A 20,690-nucleotide genomic window follows, 5' to 3' on the forward strand; every position below is an offset into this window, starting at 1 on the left:
CGGAGGAGGAAAAAGGAAAAAGGAGAAAGTGGGGGTGGTTTTAGTAGGTGAGAATCCCACACGCTGCTGCAACCTGGCGCGCCGGTGTCTTTGTAAGATTTCCACCTCCCTCCATAAAAAAAAAGACAGACAGACAGGCAGACAGACAGACGGAAAGACAGACAGACATCGATTTTAATGTTGCAAACAAAACCTTAATAATACTCGGCAACTTTCACGATGAATCAGATGAGATCACGCTATAGATAAAGGCAATAAATGGATGTGCGTTTGTCATTATCCAAACAATTACCATATTGTGAAGTAATCAATCAATTTAAAAACCTCAGCACAATTGGAAAATGTATGTTTTGATCTAGAAACCGTTCTTTCTGCGCCTCTACTAAAGCTCTACCCCACATGTGGACAATAACCGAATGGTCGCTCGATCCTCAGTAAAGCTACAATGAAAGTAAACTCATGCATAAACTGGATAATGAGACCACGGGAAAACCTCCCCCATTCTTAGGCTCCATACGTAAACCATAACAAAGGAACCATGAGGCTGATTGCGTCATATATGCGATCAGTCTGATTTGTTTAGGTCGTCATCCAGCACTTGCTCGTTTTTGTCCCAACTACGTATGCACATACATCTAGGGTAGTTGCGTCGATCTGAATTACAACAAATTTAAAGATACTCCAATTATTCAATACAGGTTACTTAGGCAAATTTGTTGTTTATGGGTTGTATCTTCAATGAGCGCCCCTTGAATAATACAAGATACTAAATTTGAAACATAAAAACGTCTACCATACGCAATCTCTGGCATAACTTCTCAAAATCATCGAAGTAAGGCGTCCATTTCAAAGATACAAGTTATTCATGAATATTTTTTTAAATCGAATATTTGCATTTTAATAAGAAGATATCTTAACTTGAACCCCTGTTAACGTAAATTGTAAGAGAACAATTTTATGGGAAATATTACCTCATTTCCATCTAACAAAGTTGCTTCAATGAAAAGTATCTTCCTCTTGCATTTACTCTAATTAAAAGAAATTGTAAATGGGCACTAAATTAAGCCCCACTTGCTTTGATCGGCTCCACTCCAAGACAAAATTCTCACGGGATCACTACGTGCAATGCCATAAACGCATATGTAATAGACGAAACGCCTGGAAGAAAGGTTATCTGTTGTGCGAAAATAATAAAGATATCCACGTCTATCAACATGGCCATCAGATGCGCTTAACAAGATCGGTTGGGGTCTTGCTGAAGAAGGTACTCGACCATAGTGTCACAACTGTCCCAGCAGGTCTAGATAGCCAATAAGTGGATGGTTTGACACTCCACTAATTTAGTGAGCCGGGGATGGCTGACCAGTGACGATCTAGTAGTTCGCGAAAGGCTTACGCACAGAAATGCTGCAGTTGTTCGCAGTGTCCTATTCTACCAGATACAATGAAATCCTTTTAATTCTCACTTGAACTTAATAAAAATTGAAAAAAATTCAATTCTTAGTATTACATTTGCATCTGGTAGCCCATAAAAATCATCTAATTTCGTCGTCGACTATATCTTATAGATTAGTCCTGTGATAAATAACTCCTCAGTGATTTTCATCTTTACTTCCGATTTGTGTTTTTCCTTTTGATCTGTGAAAGTCAATAACAGTGAAAATGACGGGCCCGAATGTTGATGATGTGAAAGTATCCCTGCAGCGGTTCGGATGGCCCGATTATGTAGTTTTTGTGCTGATGTTGTGCAGTTGTGCCTTAATTGGTGTTTATTTTGGCTTCATAAAGAAGAATCCTAAGAAATGCAAGGAAGCTGAAGCGAACTACTTGGTTGGAGGAAGACAGATGAGTATATTTCCAGTGACGATGTCGTTGATAGCGAGGTAAGATGATTAGGGAATATTTGACCAATATAAACTATAGCTAAATAATTTGGATTAACGTTGGTTTCCATTAGTATTTTGTAATTCCTGTATCTAGAAATGAGACCGTGTTGACGAATTCTGGGGCTTCCCATAGCTCTTTAGATTTCCTTAACGGTGAGGCGTGCAATTTTCCACAAATTATGTTAAGAGCAAACAAATTTGAGAAAAATATTTATCTTTTTTTTAACACATCACCGTATTTTCGCTGCATCATCAGGATTTCCTGACATTTCGTCAGTCTAAACATTTTCCTTAATCTTTTGTTTTACTTCAAATCACTATGTTGAAGAAAATCAAAATAAAATTAACAACCTTTTACCCCAAAAAATACTCTTGCGAGTATGCTGGAGCTATCCATTCTATCTACTGGGTCTTCCGGAATTTTATTGTAATAGTTTTTGGTTCGTTATATATTCATCGTCTAAATTTTGACTCCTGTTATGACTCCTTATATATCCTTTCTTGGACTCTTATTAGGATTTCTTTAATGGGCGTCAGCAGTTTTCCGAATATTGTTTAAATACAGGACGTTCTTGTCTTGTACAACCGAGTATTACATTTTATCGGAAAACTATACCATTTGTTTTATTTTCTCCACCTCACATGTGCCTTTTTTTGTGTAAAACAAAATTTTATTAGAATTGTTTTATTGTTCTTTTTAATGGGGAGCAAAAGGCGCTCGAAGGCAGCAGTGGCTCCTTTTCCTTCCACTCTCTTTTCTTTCTGCCTTCTCCGGTTAATCTATTTTTCGACTTTGGTTTATATTCCCTTCGACTAAAATGTTTTGCTTCCTTTGTAATGATCAGCCATTCATATTTTCACTGGATGATTCACAGATACTGCACGGCCTATTCGTTGCTCCTACCCTGCTATTCAGCGATAGATTTGCTTCGTACCAACCGTCGCCAATTGACAGAAAATTCTCCGATGATACACTCGATAATAACGATGTTGTCCTTACATCAGAATATTATTCTGGATCGTGTTTGAGATGCTTTGGTGGTATGCAGTTTTTATTGATCTTCTGCTTGTGTTTTGTAAGATTTTGTGTAAACCAAAACCTTATTAAAATCTGGATACTGCCTGTTTGTCTGAGGAGATGGAAATTTTAAAAGACACTGGCGTGGACACATGCGGAATATTTAACCACTAAAACCACCGACGACTTCCACGACCCATACCGAAATACACGAATACACGAAAATACCATAAGGTATTATACCATGGGGTTCCCTTTAGCTTTGTCACCTTTGTTATCTACGTAACCACATTTCTCTCCTCCCCTCTGCCTTTCGCAATTTGCAGATTTTCTGGTAGCAACCCCTCTCCTGGAGTTTCCCCTATGTTCTTCCTTTTTCCACGAATTTTGAATAGTCGAAGAATATGTGCACGGGGTCCTCTAGGACAATTTGGACAATCGAGCGAGGTATCTAGTTTAAACGTGTACAGGTCCTACCAATGTATTCCATGCCCCGAGAAAAACTGGGAAAAACTGCAATTAATCTTACTATGCCGTCCCTCCAATCACTTCTTGATGACAGAGATAAGCCTGTGTGTCCACCGACCCTTTGCCCGGCGTCCCCAATGTCATCTGTTTATAGATCTCTCCCTTAAGACGTCTTTCGTCTGCGACAAAGGAGACACTGACTTCGTATTGTATATGTTCGCCATCCCATCCGCTAATCGGCATCATTCCGGAGATGACGCGGGCAGGATCACCTGAGACAGTCGTGAAGGTAAAGGCTCCGTCCATATTTCAAAGAGGATTCGCTGGTGGTCGCTGTGGGTGCAGTCCTCTCTGATGTACCAGGACCTACCACGTACCAGTGTAGGGCTGACGGAAGTTAGGTCTACGATTGAGGCAGCCCCTCCCTTCCGAAAGGTGTTTAAATCACTCTCTTTGGCCAGTACTACATCCAACTACGCAAAAGTCTCTAATAGACTGCACTTCTTCGCATTTGTTTTTTTGCTACCCCCCTCCCGTGCCCAAATATTGAAGTCACTGTCAATCACCTTTGGACTTCGTCCTTTTACGCGAAGAACAGATTTCAAGCATTTCCTCGAATTCAGGCAGTGTCTGGCTTGGTGGAGAGTAGCAACTGTAAACATATACACTACTAATTTTCGTCCGCAAAAACCCACTGGCTGCTTGATTCATAGTACCTTGTATGGCTTACTGACCGCAAGCCCAGATCGCCGCTCCACTAGTTAAATCTGTAGTCCATACGCCGCAGTGACGGTTTCTATAAGGTTCCCTTAGAATGACAATTTCTATCTTCGATTTGTAGGTGATCTGCTCAAGCGAACCCTGAGGGACTCCGCAATGAGAGGGATTTGTTTGAACAAACCTCATTTTCTTATTGCAGTCAATGTGTTCTGAATTAGTATCCGGCTCCTTCTTTTCTTCATACAACAGGCATTTGAGGTCACTATTACACTCCCTGACAATATGGCCTTCTCCCCATATCTGATTGGATCGATCAATTACGCCGGTGCATGTCTTCACGTGCTGTGCAAACATGAAACATTTAGAGCACTTCTCAAACGGCAATCAACCCATTCAATACGAATTTTACCAGCCGCCAATAACTTCTGCACTGCCTCCACTGGTGTGGTGGTTGTTTGAGCACTGGCATACGCTCTTGTCAAACTGACAATAGACTCCTCCGCAAGTTCTTGCAACTTGAATTGTTAAGGCACGCCAAATTTCACCTTTCGACGCATTTCATTGATATCCTTATATTGTATGTAGATCTATTGTTTCTGGGCATATACTGAAGCATTTTCCCCAAGTGATTTTCTAACTTGAGTGTGAAAGCTGTCAGTTTTGTCGATGCTAGATCTTTTCAGCTCGAACATGAGATCCCCTTTCTGGATTCTGCGGATTTTGTTGACATTTGCGCTCAAATCTTTTAGGTTGGGATCAACTTTGATTCAAAAACGTCAGACCGGGTATCTCTGCAGAGACAGTTTGCCCTTACTAGAGATAACTATAGTCTCTGAGCGCGAATTCGCCCTTTTGCGCTCCTCTTTCGTCTTTTTCCCTGTACTAGCCGACGATCGCACTTTAGCCATATGTTTTGCCCCTTCTGAGCTCTTTCGCTTTGTAGACTATTGATTTGGTGGTTCCCTCCTTTTCCCTTGCTTTCTTATTTGACCGTAATTCGATGGTAGTACGGTTAAGCGTCACTTGAGTCGCCTGTGACACTGTTGGACAGGAGGTTTAGACTGCCGTTATAAAAGGCGCTTCTTTATGTCTTGTTGCACGTTCTGTTTGTTCCTGATAAATTCGGACAGCTCAACTAGTTTTGCCCCGAGCTGGGTGAAGGGTAATTCCCCTGGACCAGGGCTCTATTCCGTATGTGCCCCGACGAGATTACTCCTTTTATTCGATCCTTTACTTTTGGCTTGTGTAGACCTTTCCTGTACTCTTTCTTTTACAGTCTTTGGCATTGGTGGAGATCTGAGAGTTGACAAGCTCCTCCTGAATGAGCCCTTTTCCTGGTTCTGAAGGACCTCCTGCTTTCACCTCACTTGAACAAATGCGGTGGATGCTGTTGTTGCGGTGGGAGTAGTCACTCTTCAGATAGGGAGCGGACTGCCGTGCCTTGGGCTATGTCTATTTGGTGACACTCTCGTGATCAGTGCTTCACTGTTATATACTTTTGTTTATTCAAACTTCAGATGTAGATTGAAATGTAGACTCTGGTTGACTATCACCATTACTATTTGGGGGCAGGCTGTGAAACCCATTAAATCTACGTAGCGATGCTATTTTTCCACTTAGTGATAAGAATTGCCATTCTGCCATTCGTTGCTGCATGGAATAAGTGTCAGTACAATATTATCCGCGCAATTAATGGTGATGACGCTGATATGGAGATCCAGCGTCAGTTTTCCGCGATACTTACATCATTAACCTCAGGAATAGGCCAAGGACTGATCCTTGAACGAGTAACCCTTGATAGCCTACTTTGAACACTTGAGAAATACATACGACACATTTTCACTGCACATACAATAAAACAAATAATTATATTTGAAATTGAAACAAAGGCCTACGCATTTTTTGCTCTAAAATATAGCTTCTGGCGGAGAAAGTATCCCCTCCACCAGGCACTTCACGAGCAGTTCGATAAACATCTTTTGCCTTGACTTGGCGGGCAAGACTTTGTTACACCGTCGCGGTCCCGGTCTGTGTTCTCTCTAATCGTGTTGCAAAATTCCAGTATTCCTTATCTTATTACCGTGGGAAGTATTTAGGTCCAGATCTCGCGCCTAATCGTCCAAGAGAACAACCTCTGAACCAACTTTAAGATTTTCGAATCTCATCGTAGACACTTCTTCACGTGTTTAAATCAGATTCTGCGGAATTGTTTGAAGCTGTACACTTTGCTTCGCAGAAGCTACATTGAGGTTCCAGTGTACTTCTTTTGATATGTTTTTTAGCTTCCTGGTCATCATCATCAATGGCGCAACAACCGGTATCTGGTCTAGGCCTGCCTTAATAAGGAACTCCAGACATTTCCGTTTTGCGCCGAGGTCCACCAATTCGATATTCCTAAAAGCTGTCTGGCGTCCTGACCTACGCCATCGCTTCATCTCAGGCAGGGTCTGCCTCGTCTTCTCTTTCTACCATAGATTATAGACTTTCCGGGTGGGATTTTCCTATCCATATGGATTAAGTGACCCATCGTAACCTATTGAGCCCGATTTTATCCACAACCGGACGATCATGGTATCGCTCATAGATTTCGTCATTGTGTAGGCTACGGAATCGTCCATCCTCATGTAGGGGGCAAAAAATTCTTCTGAGGATTCTTCTTTCGAACGCGACCAGGAGTTCGCAATTCTTCTCGATAAGAACCCAAGTCTCCGAGGAATACACGAGGACTAGCAAGATCATAGTCTTCTACAGTAAGAACTTTGACTCTATGGTGAAACGTTTCGAGTGGAACAGTTTTCGTAAGCTGAAATAGGCTCTGTTGGCTGACAACAACCGTGCGCGGATTTCATCATCGTAGCTGTTATCGGTTGTGATTTTCGACCCTAGATAGGAGAAATGCTAGTAGATACGCAAAAGTCGTGGTCTTCCCCATCACCAGATGCAACAACACTTAATAGTAGCAACAGATCACACGCCCATAAATACTTATGGTTGCAGGCAAGTAGACATGATGCTTGGCTTGCGTGGAATCTTTTCACGACGCTTTGTTTAGTGGACTTGGGTGTCCCGATATTTGGAGCAGACTTTATGTGTCACTGTTGACTGCTGGCGGCCATATGCTTATTTTTGGGGGACGTTGTTGATGCACGTACGCAAATCCACAGCAATACTGCGGAATGTAGTACCTGTGAGCCAGTTAAGCATGGTATTCAGCACCACATCATTAGTACTGACTCACCATTCTATTCGAAGGTGCGTCTTTAACCACGCCACAAGTACGTTGCTGCATGAAAGGAGTTTGAAAAATTTCCTTCAGAGGAGTATAATGGCGAATTACAGGCGCCTAAATGCGCAAACGACTTCGGCCCGGTACTTCATTACTCTCATTCAAGCCAGCCCATTATTTGGCAAACTGTTATATTTTTTTTACCTTGGATTTCATCAAGGCACAGCAATGCCTGTAACTCCCAAAGATACCCCAAATGCAACAATTTAGACATCTTTTGAATTTTTCTCGTTCACACGGATGACTTTTATCCTGTGCTACGCGGGGTAAACATTCTAGAGATTCGATTTCGATTTACTTTGGTTATTCAATATGTATCTGATAAAGATATCGTAGTCGGTTACTTTTCATCACGTATCTTAGAGGTCAAAATCCTAGCCACAGTTGATTTTTTGGCATTCGCTCCAGCTCGGAAAGATAACCCTGTCCTTCAGAGCCTGTAGTCAGAAATACACGTTCAAGGAGTTTTCTATTTTTGGTTCACCTACCTCTATTTGCTGCAAAATCTCTGAAAAGGGAACTTCGCCATATATTTCGGCCGCATTACTTATGCAAGTATTTAACTCAGTGCACGATCTTGCTCACCCCGACATTCGGAAAACGAAGCGGCTAGTCACATGCCAGAAATGTAAGGTCAGTACGTATGTTAAGAAGGAAGTAAGTGGATTCCCTAGATCAACAAAGTTCCAGCTAGCTCCACCCAATATATCTCAATATTGTAGTCCCTATGCGAACATCGTATTATAAATGTTACGTCACCATCATTGATCGGTTTATGTGGTGGCTTGTGGCAATACTTCTGGAGTCCATTAAAACGCAGTCCTGTGCTGGAGCCCTCTGTTGAAAGCGAATTCCGCGCTTTAGTATAACTGCCATAATAATCACAAACCAAAGAATGCAGTTCGAATCTTCTCTCTTTTCAGAGCTCTGAAAGTCACATACGAATCTGTGCCAACAATTGGGTAGCATTATTAGCGCTAATCTTATCAAGCCAATTGATGTCTAGTATTGTGGTTGCCGATAGGCCGGCTTTCCAAGTGTCTGAATCTAGAATGGTTGAACCGAAGACAGCATTTAGCATCGGCTACCCACTGTCAAGTCCACCCCGAAAAGTGAAATTGCAAGAATTCATTCAGTCAAATCGAGAAATCTGAATTCCTGCTAATGTGCTAAAATCTTTTTGAAACAACCTGGTAGGGTGGTATTTCCATTGTTCATTAAGAAGTGCCTCTGGTGAATGTATTCAAATAAGCGAAAGCCCGCAAGCCCCATAGACAGCAGGCTACTGATTAAGCGATTTTAGGGAATCGAATAATAAGGCTGACAAAAGGCCTGAGTCCTTAGAGCTGCGGCTCTTTCGATCAACTTAACTAACCCCATGGTAGAACAGAAATGGGGTTCTACCTCTTTCTCAGTTGGTGACTTACCCAAAGCCACTTCTGGAATCTAATCCGATGAACCGATGAATTGCTTTATTTGTTATTGCTTCAGACCAAAATGACGTAGACATGAGTTGATGAAAATTTGGAGTTGGCGAGTAAAATCAAGCCGGGCTCCACATTACATACCCTTCCTCCGAGATGTTACCTCGATGCAATACACGACAGTGAAGTGCCTCCCCCCTCATACGAAGTATATCTGATTGACCCCCTGTTGACGCTGTTTGTAGTTTTCTCCAAATCAATGAAAAGCTGTTGAAGGACATACTCCTGCACAATGATCCAAAGGATGTAGATGAAGTCAGTACAGGATGATTCAGAGTGAAAACTAGCCCCCTTTTTGCTGGCTATCTATTTTCTGATGCCTTTAAAAATGATTTTAGCAGTTATTCTCGCAATAATAGAAAGCACGAAAATACCCCTTGCTCCTACCCAAATCGATGTCAAATTGCTGGCATTTATTCATGTGCTGGTCATAGTAGATGGGAAGTCTGATCCTAACGTCAGTCACAGGATGATGGTCTTTTTTATGATCCGGGAGGCAGTAGTTTGAACGTTATTATTTGCAGTAGCTCTTGCTTCCCTGATCAACGCAGTGGCGTAATTCATTTTGCTACGACGTGTGCTACCCTGCACTTCTCGTACTTTGTCATTGTAATGCAGCTCTTGCACATGACGCTCATTCCTGCTCGCAGCGACCAACTGAGTTCTCAGTTTGTAAGCTACTTTCATCGATGTGCCTCCACGTTTCCTTTATTAGCCAGGTCGTCTGATGCCCTATTGGGATTTAACCGACAATTTCACCCGAGCCATAAATAATGGGCCTTTAGACGATCTGTCGGGCTGTTCAGAGTACATATATGTCATTCGTGCAGGGAGAAAAATATTCCCCTGCTGGATGACAGCCGGATCCAAGACCATGCATTTTAATCATACGGACGAGCAAGGTGCCACCAAAACCCACTTTGACAGTCAGATCGGCTAACACAACCAAAATGTTACCACCACGAAAACATCCTTTTAAAAACTGAAAATAGAATCAAAATTGTGTGCATAGGTGAGGAGCAGGGAGCAACGTCGTCTGTGATTATTTGGGCTAATTTCTATGGTAGTTTTTCCACTCACTAATTCCGGGAGACTACACTTAGAAAGCTGGCTGTATTTCAGATACCAGAGATGATGATTACCATTGATTTGATGATGAGATAAAGTCTATCTTTACAGGAAAAAAGTAAAAAATTGTTAAATTTTAAAAGTGTCTCCTATTAGGAAGTGTAGAAGGGATCAATTCATTATTCCGAAATGTTAGTTTCATTTCCGGTATAACCCTGCTTGGAACACCAACCGAGATTTATCTACATGGGACTCAGTACATGTTCATCATCGGAGGAGTCCTGATAATGGGGGTAGTTATGACTTACGTTTACTTGCCTGTCTTCCACGATTTGAAATTAACATCGACGTATCAGGTGAAATTTTGGAATCACACCGAACATGGTATCTGATTTACGAAAGTATTTTTTGTATTTGCTTGACTTTAGTATTTGGAAACAAGATTCGACAAAAGGATGCGACTTTTTGGGTCAATTTTATTTACATTTGGGACTGTAAGTACAGAGTTTCAGGTGAAATTAAAGTCTTCTTTCTGTCACTTAATCTGTCTTTGGATATCTTATCTTATTTATTCTATTTTTAGATGGCCTGGCTACCTATTGTAATTTACGTCCCTGCTCTAGCTTTTAACCAAGTTACAGGAGTCAATGTTCATTTGATAACACCCATAGTTTGCGTTGTGTGCATCTTCTATACTTGCGTTGTAAGTAAAAGTTTGTTTACCTTTTTTGAATTTTTGGATTACTCAAGGTGAAAATCTCATTTTGCCACTGTTATAATAAGTCGACCAAATAAAATTATAATTTTCGACAGCTATCCTAGCATTATTGCTAAGATATTTATTTTGTAGAGAAAGGTCCTGTAAAAACCCTCTTAATTGAAAGATTTCAAAAAGGATCCAAAAATTCAATATTTCCCAACCCCAAATTCCAAACCATTAATCGAAACCAAAATGAGATCTTTCCAATAGGGAGGTTTGAAGGCGGTCGTCTGGACCGACGTGGTGCAAACTATAATGATGTTCGGAGCAATGGGGTTGATCATAATCAAGGGAACTTTGGACATTGGCGGAATCGAAACTGTCTGGACAAGGTCATGGGAAAGTGGACGAATTGAAGGACCAGAGTAAATAAATACTTATAACACAGATCTCTCTGGAAAAGATATATTTTAATGGTCGATCTTAACTTGCAGTATGGAATTTGATTTAAAGTCGAGGCATACACTGTGGTCTGTCACATTTGGTGGATTTGCTTATTGGCTGAAAAGCAATGCAGTGAGTCAAAATATGATCCAACGATATTTGTCTTTGCCAACACTTCATAATGCTAGAAAGTAATTCCGCTATATAAAAAATTGGCAAAGCATCAACTTTTTCCCTCGTTGCAGAGCACTCTGGTTTTTCATATTAGGAGTACTTTTGCTGCTGGGAATATGCTGCTACAGCGGACTTCTGATCTATGCAACATATCATGATTGTGACCCTCTTTCTACTAAGGTACACTGCAGATATCCTTTTTGTGACATTGTAAATAGATGAAAATACATCCTTCCAGCTAGCGAAAGCCAAGGATCAACTATTACCTCTTCTTGTTATGCAAAGTCTAGGCGACTTTCCTGGTTTACCAGGATTATTTGTTGCAGGTGTTTTCAGTGCAGCTCTTAGTTCACTTTCAACTGGTCTCAACTCGATGTCAGCCGTTGTTTTGGAAGATTTCTTCAAAGGATTCAGCAATCGTCCCTTGAGTGATCGGCAAACTGCTTTTATAATGCGAGGAGTCGTGGTTGTTTTTGGAGCCATCTGTGTTGGTTTGGTATTCGTAGTGGAAAAACTAGGTGCTGTTCTGCAGTTATCTATGAGTTTGGGTGCTGTTTCGAATGGACCGCTACTGGGAATATTTACGATGGGAGTAATGATACCATGGGTTGAAGGAAGAGTAATTTAAGTTGATTTTACCTGAACGTTATAGAAAGTTAAAATTGAAATCTTGCAGGGAGCAATAATTGGAGGTTCAGCTGGACTTGCTATTATGGCATGGATATGCGCTAAAGCCCAGGCAGCAATTGCGATTGGAGAGCTGTCCTTCCCAAGTAAACCACTTTCAACAACTGGATGCAGTTATACTTTCATGCCATTTAAACCACTCAGCATGTTGGCTATTAACGCCACTGAACCGCCCACAATTCAGCCGGAGTTGTAAGACTTTTGTTTTCACCACATTACAGAGTGAAATTTTTATCACTTTACTATATCCTTTTCTAGTGACCCATCTGAATTCAAAATATACCATATCTCATATCTTTGGTACACACTGTTTGGAGCTGCTATCACGATCATCATCGCGCTCGCTACTTCATATATCTTGGGCCCTAACAAGCCAAGTGAGTTGAACCAAGATCTTTTGGCGCCGTTTGTAAGAAGGATTATCAGACGGATGAATAAGACAGAAGCGAGAAGTGAAAAACGTTTGGACCCTGTTGGAACTGAACAGGAGAACATCTTTTCGAGTTCAATGGACTTGAAAGAACTGCGGAAGATAGTTGGCGAAGAAGAGGATTGCGAGAATCTATAAGTTGCCTTAAGATACTCTTATTTATAAAATACATTTCTAAAACCAAAGAATTTTTACTAAATAAATAAAAGGAAGCAAAAGAGATAAGGTGTTTGCACAAATCTCGCTCATATGTTAGATAGTGAGGAAGTATTTCTGCCTTGAGGACACGAAGTAAAATCTGAGGAATTCCAAGGGAACTATTTTTTAGAGCAGGAATCCTATCGGCTCTTTTGTCGGATATTTCTCTTTCTTTTTTCTCCCCTGAAACACAAGGAAAAACAACACTGATCCGGTATTTTTAGCTGTTCAATTCATTTATACTGACTGAGATTGATTCCCTTTGCAATAACTGAAGGTGGTCGGACACCCAGTGCTTGGGGCCTTTGGATCTGGGCAAACATCGCTATATTCCTCGGTTGCAGGACCGATATCCTTCAACTACCAATATCCTTCGATTGCACTGTTGCTGTGGAAAAGAAGAAGCTGAAGGCAGGTAATCAGGTAAGTCCTCTGAGGTTGAACGAGCTCTGAAAGAGCCAGCAGGTAAGAATGTTCAGAGTAGCCCGAACGAGGAGACTGATGCATCTGGTGAGGAGGAGTTCGGAGTTAGTAGGGTGAACCTGAGAGATGGCTGAGGGCAATCAGATAACTGGGGAACGTGTTACAGTCTGATGGGGAGTGGAGCTTCAGCAGAAGTAATGGTTGAAATCGCTTGCTCACTAGGATGGCCAAAAAGGATGCCAGCTGAATGGCAAAATGGAGGCTTTTAGTGGCCGCCAAAAGTGCCCATATGACTCCTGCGTGGTTGCTCCAGTTGTGGCAGATGGTAATAGAGTTGGAGCAGAAGCCAGTATTCCACCCCTGGCACAGAAACTGACGGAAACGTGGTTGGTAGTGGTGAAGAACCGCAATCAAAAGAAGTCGTAGAGGTGATAATGCGTGAGGTACCTCCTGTACTGAGAGTTAAGGTTCACACTCTGAACCTATTAAACTTTGGTGGATGGCCTTATGGTTGCCATCCGAAAAGGGGCGGAAGAATGTATTGGAACACCCAAAGTTCTCCGAACTGTGGCTCGGAAGCTTGGACTGAGAGTCACACTGTATGACTATGTATGATTTGCTGATCAGATGTCCCCCGGACGGATTAGGAATGAGGGCAAGGTTGTTAGGCTCTGAGGCAGCTAGCCACGTTTTCATTTAGGGTACATTTTCAGTGATCGACAAGCTGGCGTCAACCAATAGGCTATATCCTTCCGGTAGTCAAATGGTTTAACTATAGGATCTGGTCGCACAATCTTTTCTCTGCTTGCTTTAGGTTTTTAAGGTTTGGTCACCGGGCAGCTGTCTGCTGTTTGCTCGCAGAGTGGCTACATGACCTCTTTATGCAGCAATGCTGATATGAATAGTGAGTCTACACTCAATATAAGCCATGACAGCTCTGTTAGATATGTCCGGGGTCTGATCGTGGTCTCCAAATCAATCCGAAAGATTGAATCAAGTGCTTCCAGAAATGTTTACGAACAGTATACAAGATAAGTATTCGCTGGCTTACGTTGGGGACTTGCCGAAAAATATCGGAGGTTGAGAGAAGTGCAGTAACTCTGCTTTTTCATAAGAGGCAACGATGGTAAAAGAGGAAAATCATGGGCACTTCCTGAAAACTAAATATGAAGGACAGAGAATAGAAAATACAATAGAGAGCATGAGTTCAGATGTGGACAGATCACTTTCCATTCTGTCGACAGGAAAATGATGAGGTTGCTCGGATTTAGCGTAGAAAATTACAATACGCAGGAGCTAATTCAAAAAGTAACTAGTGTTGTGAAATTCATTACGCAGCTGATCGACCTTAGTGACAAGGGAGAGGATCAAGACAGATGATCCATCAAATCTATGTAAATATAATGTTACCAACAAGATGGCCTTGTTCTGTAAGGACAACTTAGTCGATGACAATTTTTCTAGGATTTCCGAGATCAATATTCCAGCTGCAGTTGATTTTTCGGCAATCACTGTAGGTGAGAGGGAGGATGAAGTTCTGCAGAGCCTAAATTCCGACTCCAAATATAAGTTTAAGGAGTTCCACATCTCTGGCTCACCTTCCTTTTTTCTATGTACTGCGAAATCACCGAAAAGGGACCTAGACTGGAAGTATTTCGCTTCATGCAAAAACTTGCGCACCTCATCATTCGGATAATGAACCTGCTAGTCTCCAGCAAATATTTCTGGCCGTCCATGAATAAGCACGTGAATTCTTGAGCCAGAGAGTATAAGGTCGCTAGGTATTCTAGGGAGACAGTAGGTGTATTTCCTTAGTTAACAATGTGCTTCCACACCATACATTTCGACATTGTAGCCTTTTTGTGAGGCTCGCAGGGCTACAGGTATTGCCTAAAGATAATTGTTCGCGATTTACGTGGTGGCTTCAAACAATATCTCTCGAAGACCATTAAAACACAGTAATGTGCTGAGGACCTCTGTCGAGGGTGGCTTCCGCGCTCTTGAGTTCCCGGCGTAAGCATTCCAATTCGAATCTACCTACTTCTCAGAGTTCAGAAAACTCGTTGGATTAAAATGCCAGCGGAAAGTGTCCTACCATACGCATTCCAATGGTTAACGACAGCCATTATGGCTTGCTTGGATCTTGCCTCTCATTCTGCTTGGTCTCCATACATCCGTCCGAAAGGAGCTTGCCGCCAACCCTACTCATCTGGTATACGGGGAGAACCTACCTACCTCACCGGCTACCAGGTGCTTGATGAGAAAGACTTTCTTGTAGAGACCGGATTGTTACACCTGATACAGGAAGCCCAAATTCAAACCACCACCGCCATCTCGTCAGGCACAGCCAGTGGTCTAAGCTCCAATGGAGCTTGAAGTCTCGACCCATATTCTGATGAGATCCGGTGCTACCCGAAAGCCGCTGCAGCTACGATACAGAAGTCCCTATAAGGTCTTTTAGCGTGAGAAGCGTGAGATATTCCCACTAGACTACCATTATCGAGGTGTTTCCCAAAAAATCCGAGATTTCGTTTTCATTTTCAAGACTCAGAATTTATGAATATTGTTCAATTTTCGTTGGTTTTTTGTACACTCTTCGCAGTGCAGTTGCGTTACTATTCTTGCATTCCTTGAATCTCGGCCGTATCCCCCATTTGAGCAAGGTATCGCTAGCAAGAATTTGGTTTCTGCAGTAAATATGGGCCAAATTACCGAAGCCATTATTATGGGTCATCATCATTATTATTTATGTCTTTGAGGGAAGTTTTCAACATGTCTCATAAGTACGCACCTTTGCCACTGGAAGCTGAGAGATTGTGATTTCTGGGAACAGTCTTACCTTGCTTCTCTTTAAGAATATTTTCATAACCTTTGGCACTGGTTTATTGTTTTCTCCCTTTAAGAAGAAAGAAGCTAAGAGGTGTGTATTAGTTTGGCAGTTGGTAGCGAGGTGCTATCCTAGCGACCCCGAATACTTCATTATTTCATTACTCTCCTTGTTTTACTTCAAATAAGAAAGATTAAATTGATTCTCTTCGAGTGAGAGAGTGAATAATTTTAAAACACTTGGTTGACGGACTGGTGTCCCAGCGAGATACTGCATCCGCCCGTCCCTAATATTGAGTGGAAGAATGAATTCTCGGGTTTCTCTTTTTATAATAATAATCGTTGGCGCAACAATCCATGTTGGATCAGGGCCTTGAAGTGTGTTAGAGTACTTAATTCAAGACCGTAACGGTACACTAGCAGGCAATGCGGTCTGCATTGCGCTCGCCCGAGATTATTACCCTGATTTGACTCAGGTACTCATTCACAGCTGAGTCGACTGGTATCTAACGTCAAATCACGTTACAAATTCCACTACCACCAGTGAAATTTGAACCGCGACCTTCTGTACGACAGTCTTGTGCTCTAATCACTCAGCTATCTGGACACTATCCCTATCCTATCCCTTTTTGCATTTTCTTTAATTTGTTCCCTTATTCCGCGCAGTCCATTTTGCTCATGTTCTGTTTTCTGGTAGAACACTGTTTACTTACAAAATTACCACGCAGTCTAGTTATGGTATACTATGCAAAACGGTAGTGACAGATTATTCTGAGGCCAATGAGACATAGGTCAAAGCTTCTGACCTGAAATGGTCCTTGCTTATTTCCGAACTAAGGTCGCGTACACCCTCAGATAGTGCTCTCGGCCGGTTACCAGCTAGCCTAGTGATCAGTGACAATGACGGTTCACATGATATGAACATGACGGGCCTATTCTGAAAATGCAAGTTTGTTGGGAAAGCATACCAATTCTACAAACAGTTGGCAACGAAAGTTATCTCTAGAGAGGTTGTTTCTCACTTGGAGGGCAAAAGCAGGGGAAGAGAGGTTACTGTACAAGTGCAGAGCCATTTAGAAGAAAACGAAGACTGCCACCATCGTCCATCAATAGGTCAATATCTGTGGTAGGAAAGAAGACGTGGCGGATTCTGCGTAGGCGGTGACGTAGGCCAGGACAACAAACAGCTTTTAAAGATGTTAAATTGGTGGGCCTCGGCGCGCAACCGGGATATGTGGAGTTCCTTACTAAGGCAAGCCTAGACCGGATACCGGTTGCTCCGTCGTTGATGATGATGAAGTGTGGTAAACTTAACGATGAGGTGATGATTTGTGTACCAGAGGGATGGTGTGCTCTGCGCAAAAAGCATGGCATGAAGAGAGAAGACGCAGCTCACATTCCAGTTTTGTTTGTGCACAAACTGCCGGTCATGTTATCGCTCATAGATTTCGTCGTTATGTAGGCTACGGAATCGTCCATTCTCATGTAGGGGGCCAAAGATTCTTCTGAGGATTCCTCTCTCGAACGCGGCCAAGAGGTTGCAATTGTTCTTGCTAAGTTTGGACTATACCAAGTAAAAGAAGATGTTTCTTCTTTTTTGAATAAGGGAACCAATTTGCGAAAAATCTTTGCCAGCGATTACCTGGTACCAAATCAGCTGATACCTTTTTTTTGGAAAAGCTCAATATCTTGGAAGATCGGATCCATAATACGGAAAACAAAAGGGGACTTAAAGACGAGAATGCTTGAAAGTGGCATGACTCAATTGCAATCTCCTGGTATGCGAACCTTAGAGATCGCCGCCAGGATAGAACCTAATCGGTAGCATGTCATCTCTCTTGTTGCGAGGATACCCTCCATGATGTGGCCGTTGCAACAAAATCCATTGAGATCTTTTAGTGCCAATGGTCTTATACTAGAAAGCACGGTGAAGATTACATCGTCTGTAATTACCAGTACATTTTCTTCGAAAAGGTAAACTGTTCCTTACAAGGATAGGTTACGGAGGGCAACTAAAATTGTTAGTATTCGAAAGAACTGCCTCCAGTTAGATTCATAAAATACAGAACAGCGAAGAAGGAGCTATGTAATCAATTAGCAAAAGCGTCCTGCATGGCAGAGGGCAGTCAGTTATACTAGCAGGGACTCATGTAATCTTGGATATAAGTTAGCTACCCAAATATTTGGAGCTCATCTAACATCCTGTTTCGAGAAAGACGAAGAAATTGTGCGGATATTTGTCCCCCCTACTTAAGCCGAACTACTTGCGCGCGTTCGAAGCATATTTGGCAGTCGGTGTTTAACTCCAGAGGAAGGTTATGAAGTTGGAAATGGGGAATCTGAATTGTAGTTATCATAGCGTGGTTTCAGTATGTCGCGTGCAATTTTCAAACCGTTGTAGAAGGACACTTTCCGCCAAAACTCCATGATGTCAGAGTGGGATTCTAAAAGTGGTCCACGCCACCAGAAGACTAGAAGTGCAAAGTTGTCAATGCCGACGAGTGACGCTTCCCGTAATGCGAGTGAAAGAAACGCGTTCTAACGTACTCCTCTGTTTAGATTTCTGGAATATTGAGTTATTTAATATTGAGTTAACTATTGAGCATAAGTGGTAGTCCTATCTAAAAGTATAATCCTCGCAGTCCTTCCTATACAAATCGGTGATAGCGCAATCGAACACAAGTCGAAGGTGTTTAGAGGAACCCATCTTAGTCCATCCTTCTCCGTCACTCTGAAGTGTGGAATGATTTCTTTGGTAATCAGCTGTGTTGCAAGCGCTTAACGTATATGCAAGGTCCTCAAGTCTTGTAAGTAGCATCCGCCCACCCCACTGTTTTATAGCCAGTGGTATTGCTGTTAACAGAAGTTATTTTATTGTATTACACGCTAAACGGCGAGTGAGCTCAAACCTTGGAAGACCGAGTCGTTTATTAGGCACAACTAATAAGGGACGTGGGACCATGCTTCGGCCAAAAGCACAGTGATATTGATTACTACGCAATTCAACTACTTGGGCAGTGGTGTTTTGGGTCTTACGTTACGGTTTGCTCAAGATGCCATATACCCCCTTCCTTTTCTGTAAGTGTCAGTGGATAGAGAAGACTTTTTCTTGAACCAGAGGTTGCGTCCTTCTCAACAGGATGGGCCTAGCCAGATATAATGTATTAAATGATTCCAAATCAGTATCCTAGGACCAACAATAAAACCGGTAGCGCTGATACTTCAGCACTTATAACACTCCCCGTAGAAAAGTATATCACCTACTTTTCACAAAAAATATGCGTCTTTTTGGCGACTGTTATGAAGAAATCGGAGTTTGATTTCGTTAGACCGAAATCTACTAAATAGATCCTCTAACCAGCCACAGCCGCCTCCTTTGACAATGTTCACCTTAACTTATCCTGGTACGTGACAGTTGAAGAGGCAGATTTCAAAAAATGTTAAGTTGGTGCAGATCATAGCTTATCAATAGATTTAAAGTTAATTATAATTTATTTGGATCATTGAATTACTTCTGCTATTTGGCTTTCGCTGGTTCAAAGTGGCTGCAATTTGTAATCGTTTATTTGTTGGCGAGCTGTATACTCCGCCAGGAAGGGTAAGATGGACGTTATTGAACCCTTGATTCGCTGTTTGAGCAATCCTGTCCTTGCTTTCCGAGTAAAACACAATTTTTCCGAGTAAAACACAATTTATTGTTGTCAAAACTTAAACTAACAGAGGAAAAACGCGGAAGGTGATTAAAAGAAGACAGACAGGAAGGAAGACTTAACGTGCTAAAACTTATCTAAGTATAAGATAAACTAGTCTAATTAAGAATACATGTATAACCTAAAGCAAAAAGAAGAAAAGAGGAAAGATCACTAAAACCTCTTATGGCTAAAAGTCCTTAAAATCTAATTGCTGGCCTTACCATGGTAAGGCCAGGTAATTAACTCCTGATCAGGAGTCGTTAGTAGACTGCTAATGAGGGTTCAATCTTTGCAGATTGACACCACAAAAGCAATCATTGGCAGCCTTTGTTCCCAGATGCCCTTGGAACTGGACAGGGATGGAAGAAAAGTTTTAAGTTGGCGACTGAGTTCCGGCAGGGTGCACTTAAAGAGCTTCTGCACCTTGCTGTTAATTACATCATGTGCGTTTGAGGGTGGTGTTTGACGCACTTCACACACCTATAGGGCATGCTACAATTAATCGTTGCTTGGCCGACTCGTTGGCAGTTCTTACACTGCGTCACCTCCTTGTTGCAAACAGGCTCGAATTTAACGAGCGTGTTCAGGAGTGCCTTGACATGGGCGAGCTTCACCGTGTTGAAGCCTGGTTGGAACGTGACTAACCAGAGGTCGAGCGATCGATTTTCTCGTAGAGAGCGTTTCGTTGCGTATTCTCTGACGTCTGTGGCCTCGGATAAGCTGGCCTGCGCGATGGCAGTCATCACGTCGGTTCTTGGATGGAACCTGTGCAAGTCCCGGATAACCATATTAACCGGTTTTAGCTCTTCTCCTTTCTTGCCAGATAATCGCTGGTCTTATTGAAATCATTTAGTGAATTCACGAGTACTTTGGTTTTGGCGCCACTTTTCTTGAGGATATATTTATCTGGGAGCGACTTGAGGTGCTACGAGATAATGGTGGGAAGTTCTGCTTCATCCTCACACAGGATGATGGGCGGAATTCTTACCATCTTGTTGGTTGATGTGGATGCTCGATTCGGCAGCGGTGTTCGTTGACGTAGACTTAGAGGTGCACGGTGCGTTGTGGTCAGGATGATGGGTAGATGGAGTAGTCCGATCCGTAGCGTTCGTTGCCGGTTGTTCTTCCTTTTCCATGGTGTCGATGTACTCCGTTGCGTCATTTTCAAGCGGCGCAGTTGCGCGCT

General features: G+C 42.2%; 1 protein-coding gene across 1 annotated transcript; it reads left to right on the forward strand.

Annotated features, from left to right (window-relative positions):
- The first annotated feature begins 1,271 nt into the window (after positions 1–1,271).
- LOC119655062 (sodium-coupled monocarboxylate transporter 1-like) lies at positions 1,272–12,585 on the forward strand. Its single transcript, XM_038060755.1, has 10 exons — positions 1,272–1,883; positions 10,127–10,286; positions 10,359–10,424; positions 10,514–10,633; positions 10,901–11,055; positions 11,125–11,265; positions 11,320–11,428; positions 11,487–11,867; positions 11,925–12,127; positions 12,194–12,585. Exons 1-10 carry the CDS (start codon positions 1,663–1,665, stop codon positions 12,501–12,503), a joined length of 1,866 nt encoding a protein of 621 aa, XP_037916683.1. The 5' UTR covers positions 1,272–1,662; the 3' UTR covers positions 12,504–12,585.
- Positions 12,586–20,690: the final 8,105 nt, after the last annotated feature.

This window comes from Hermetia illucens, chromosome 4, assembly GCF_905115235.1.
Source record: "Hermetia illucens chromosome 4, iHerIll2.2.curated.20191125, whole genome shotgun sequence".
NCBI lineage: Eukaryota > Metazoa > Arthropoda > Insecta > Diptera > Stratiomyidae > Hermetia > Hermetia illucens.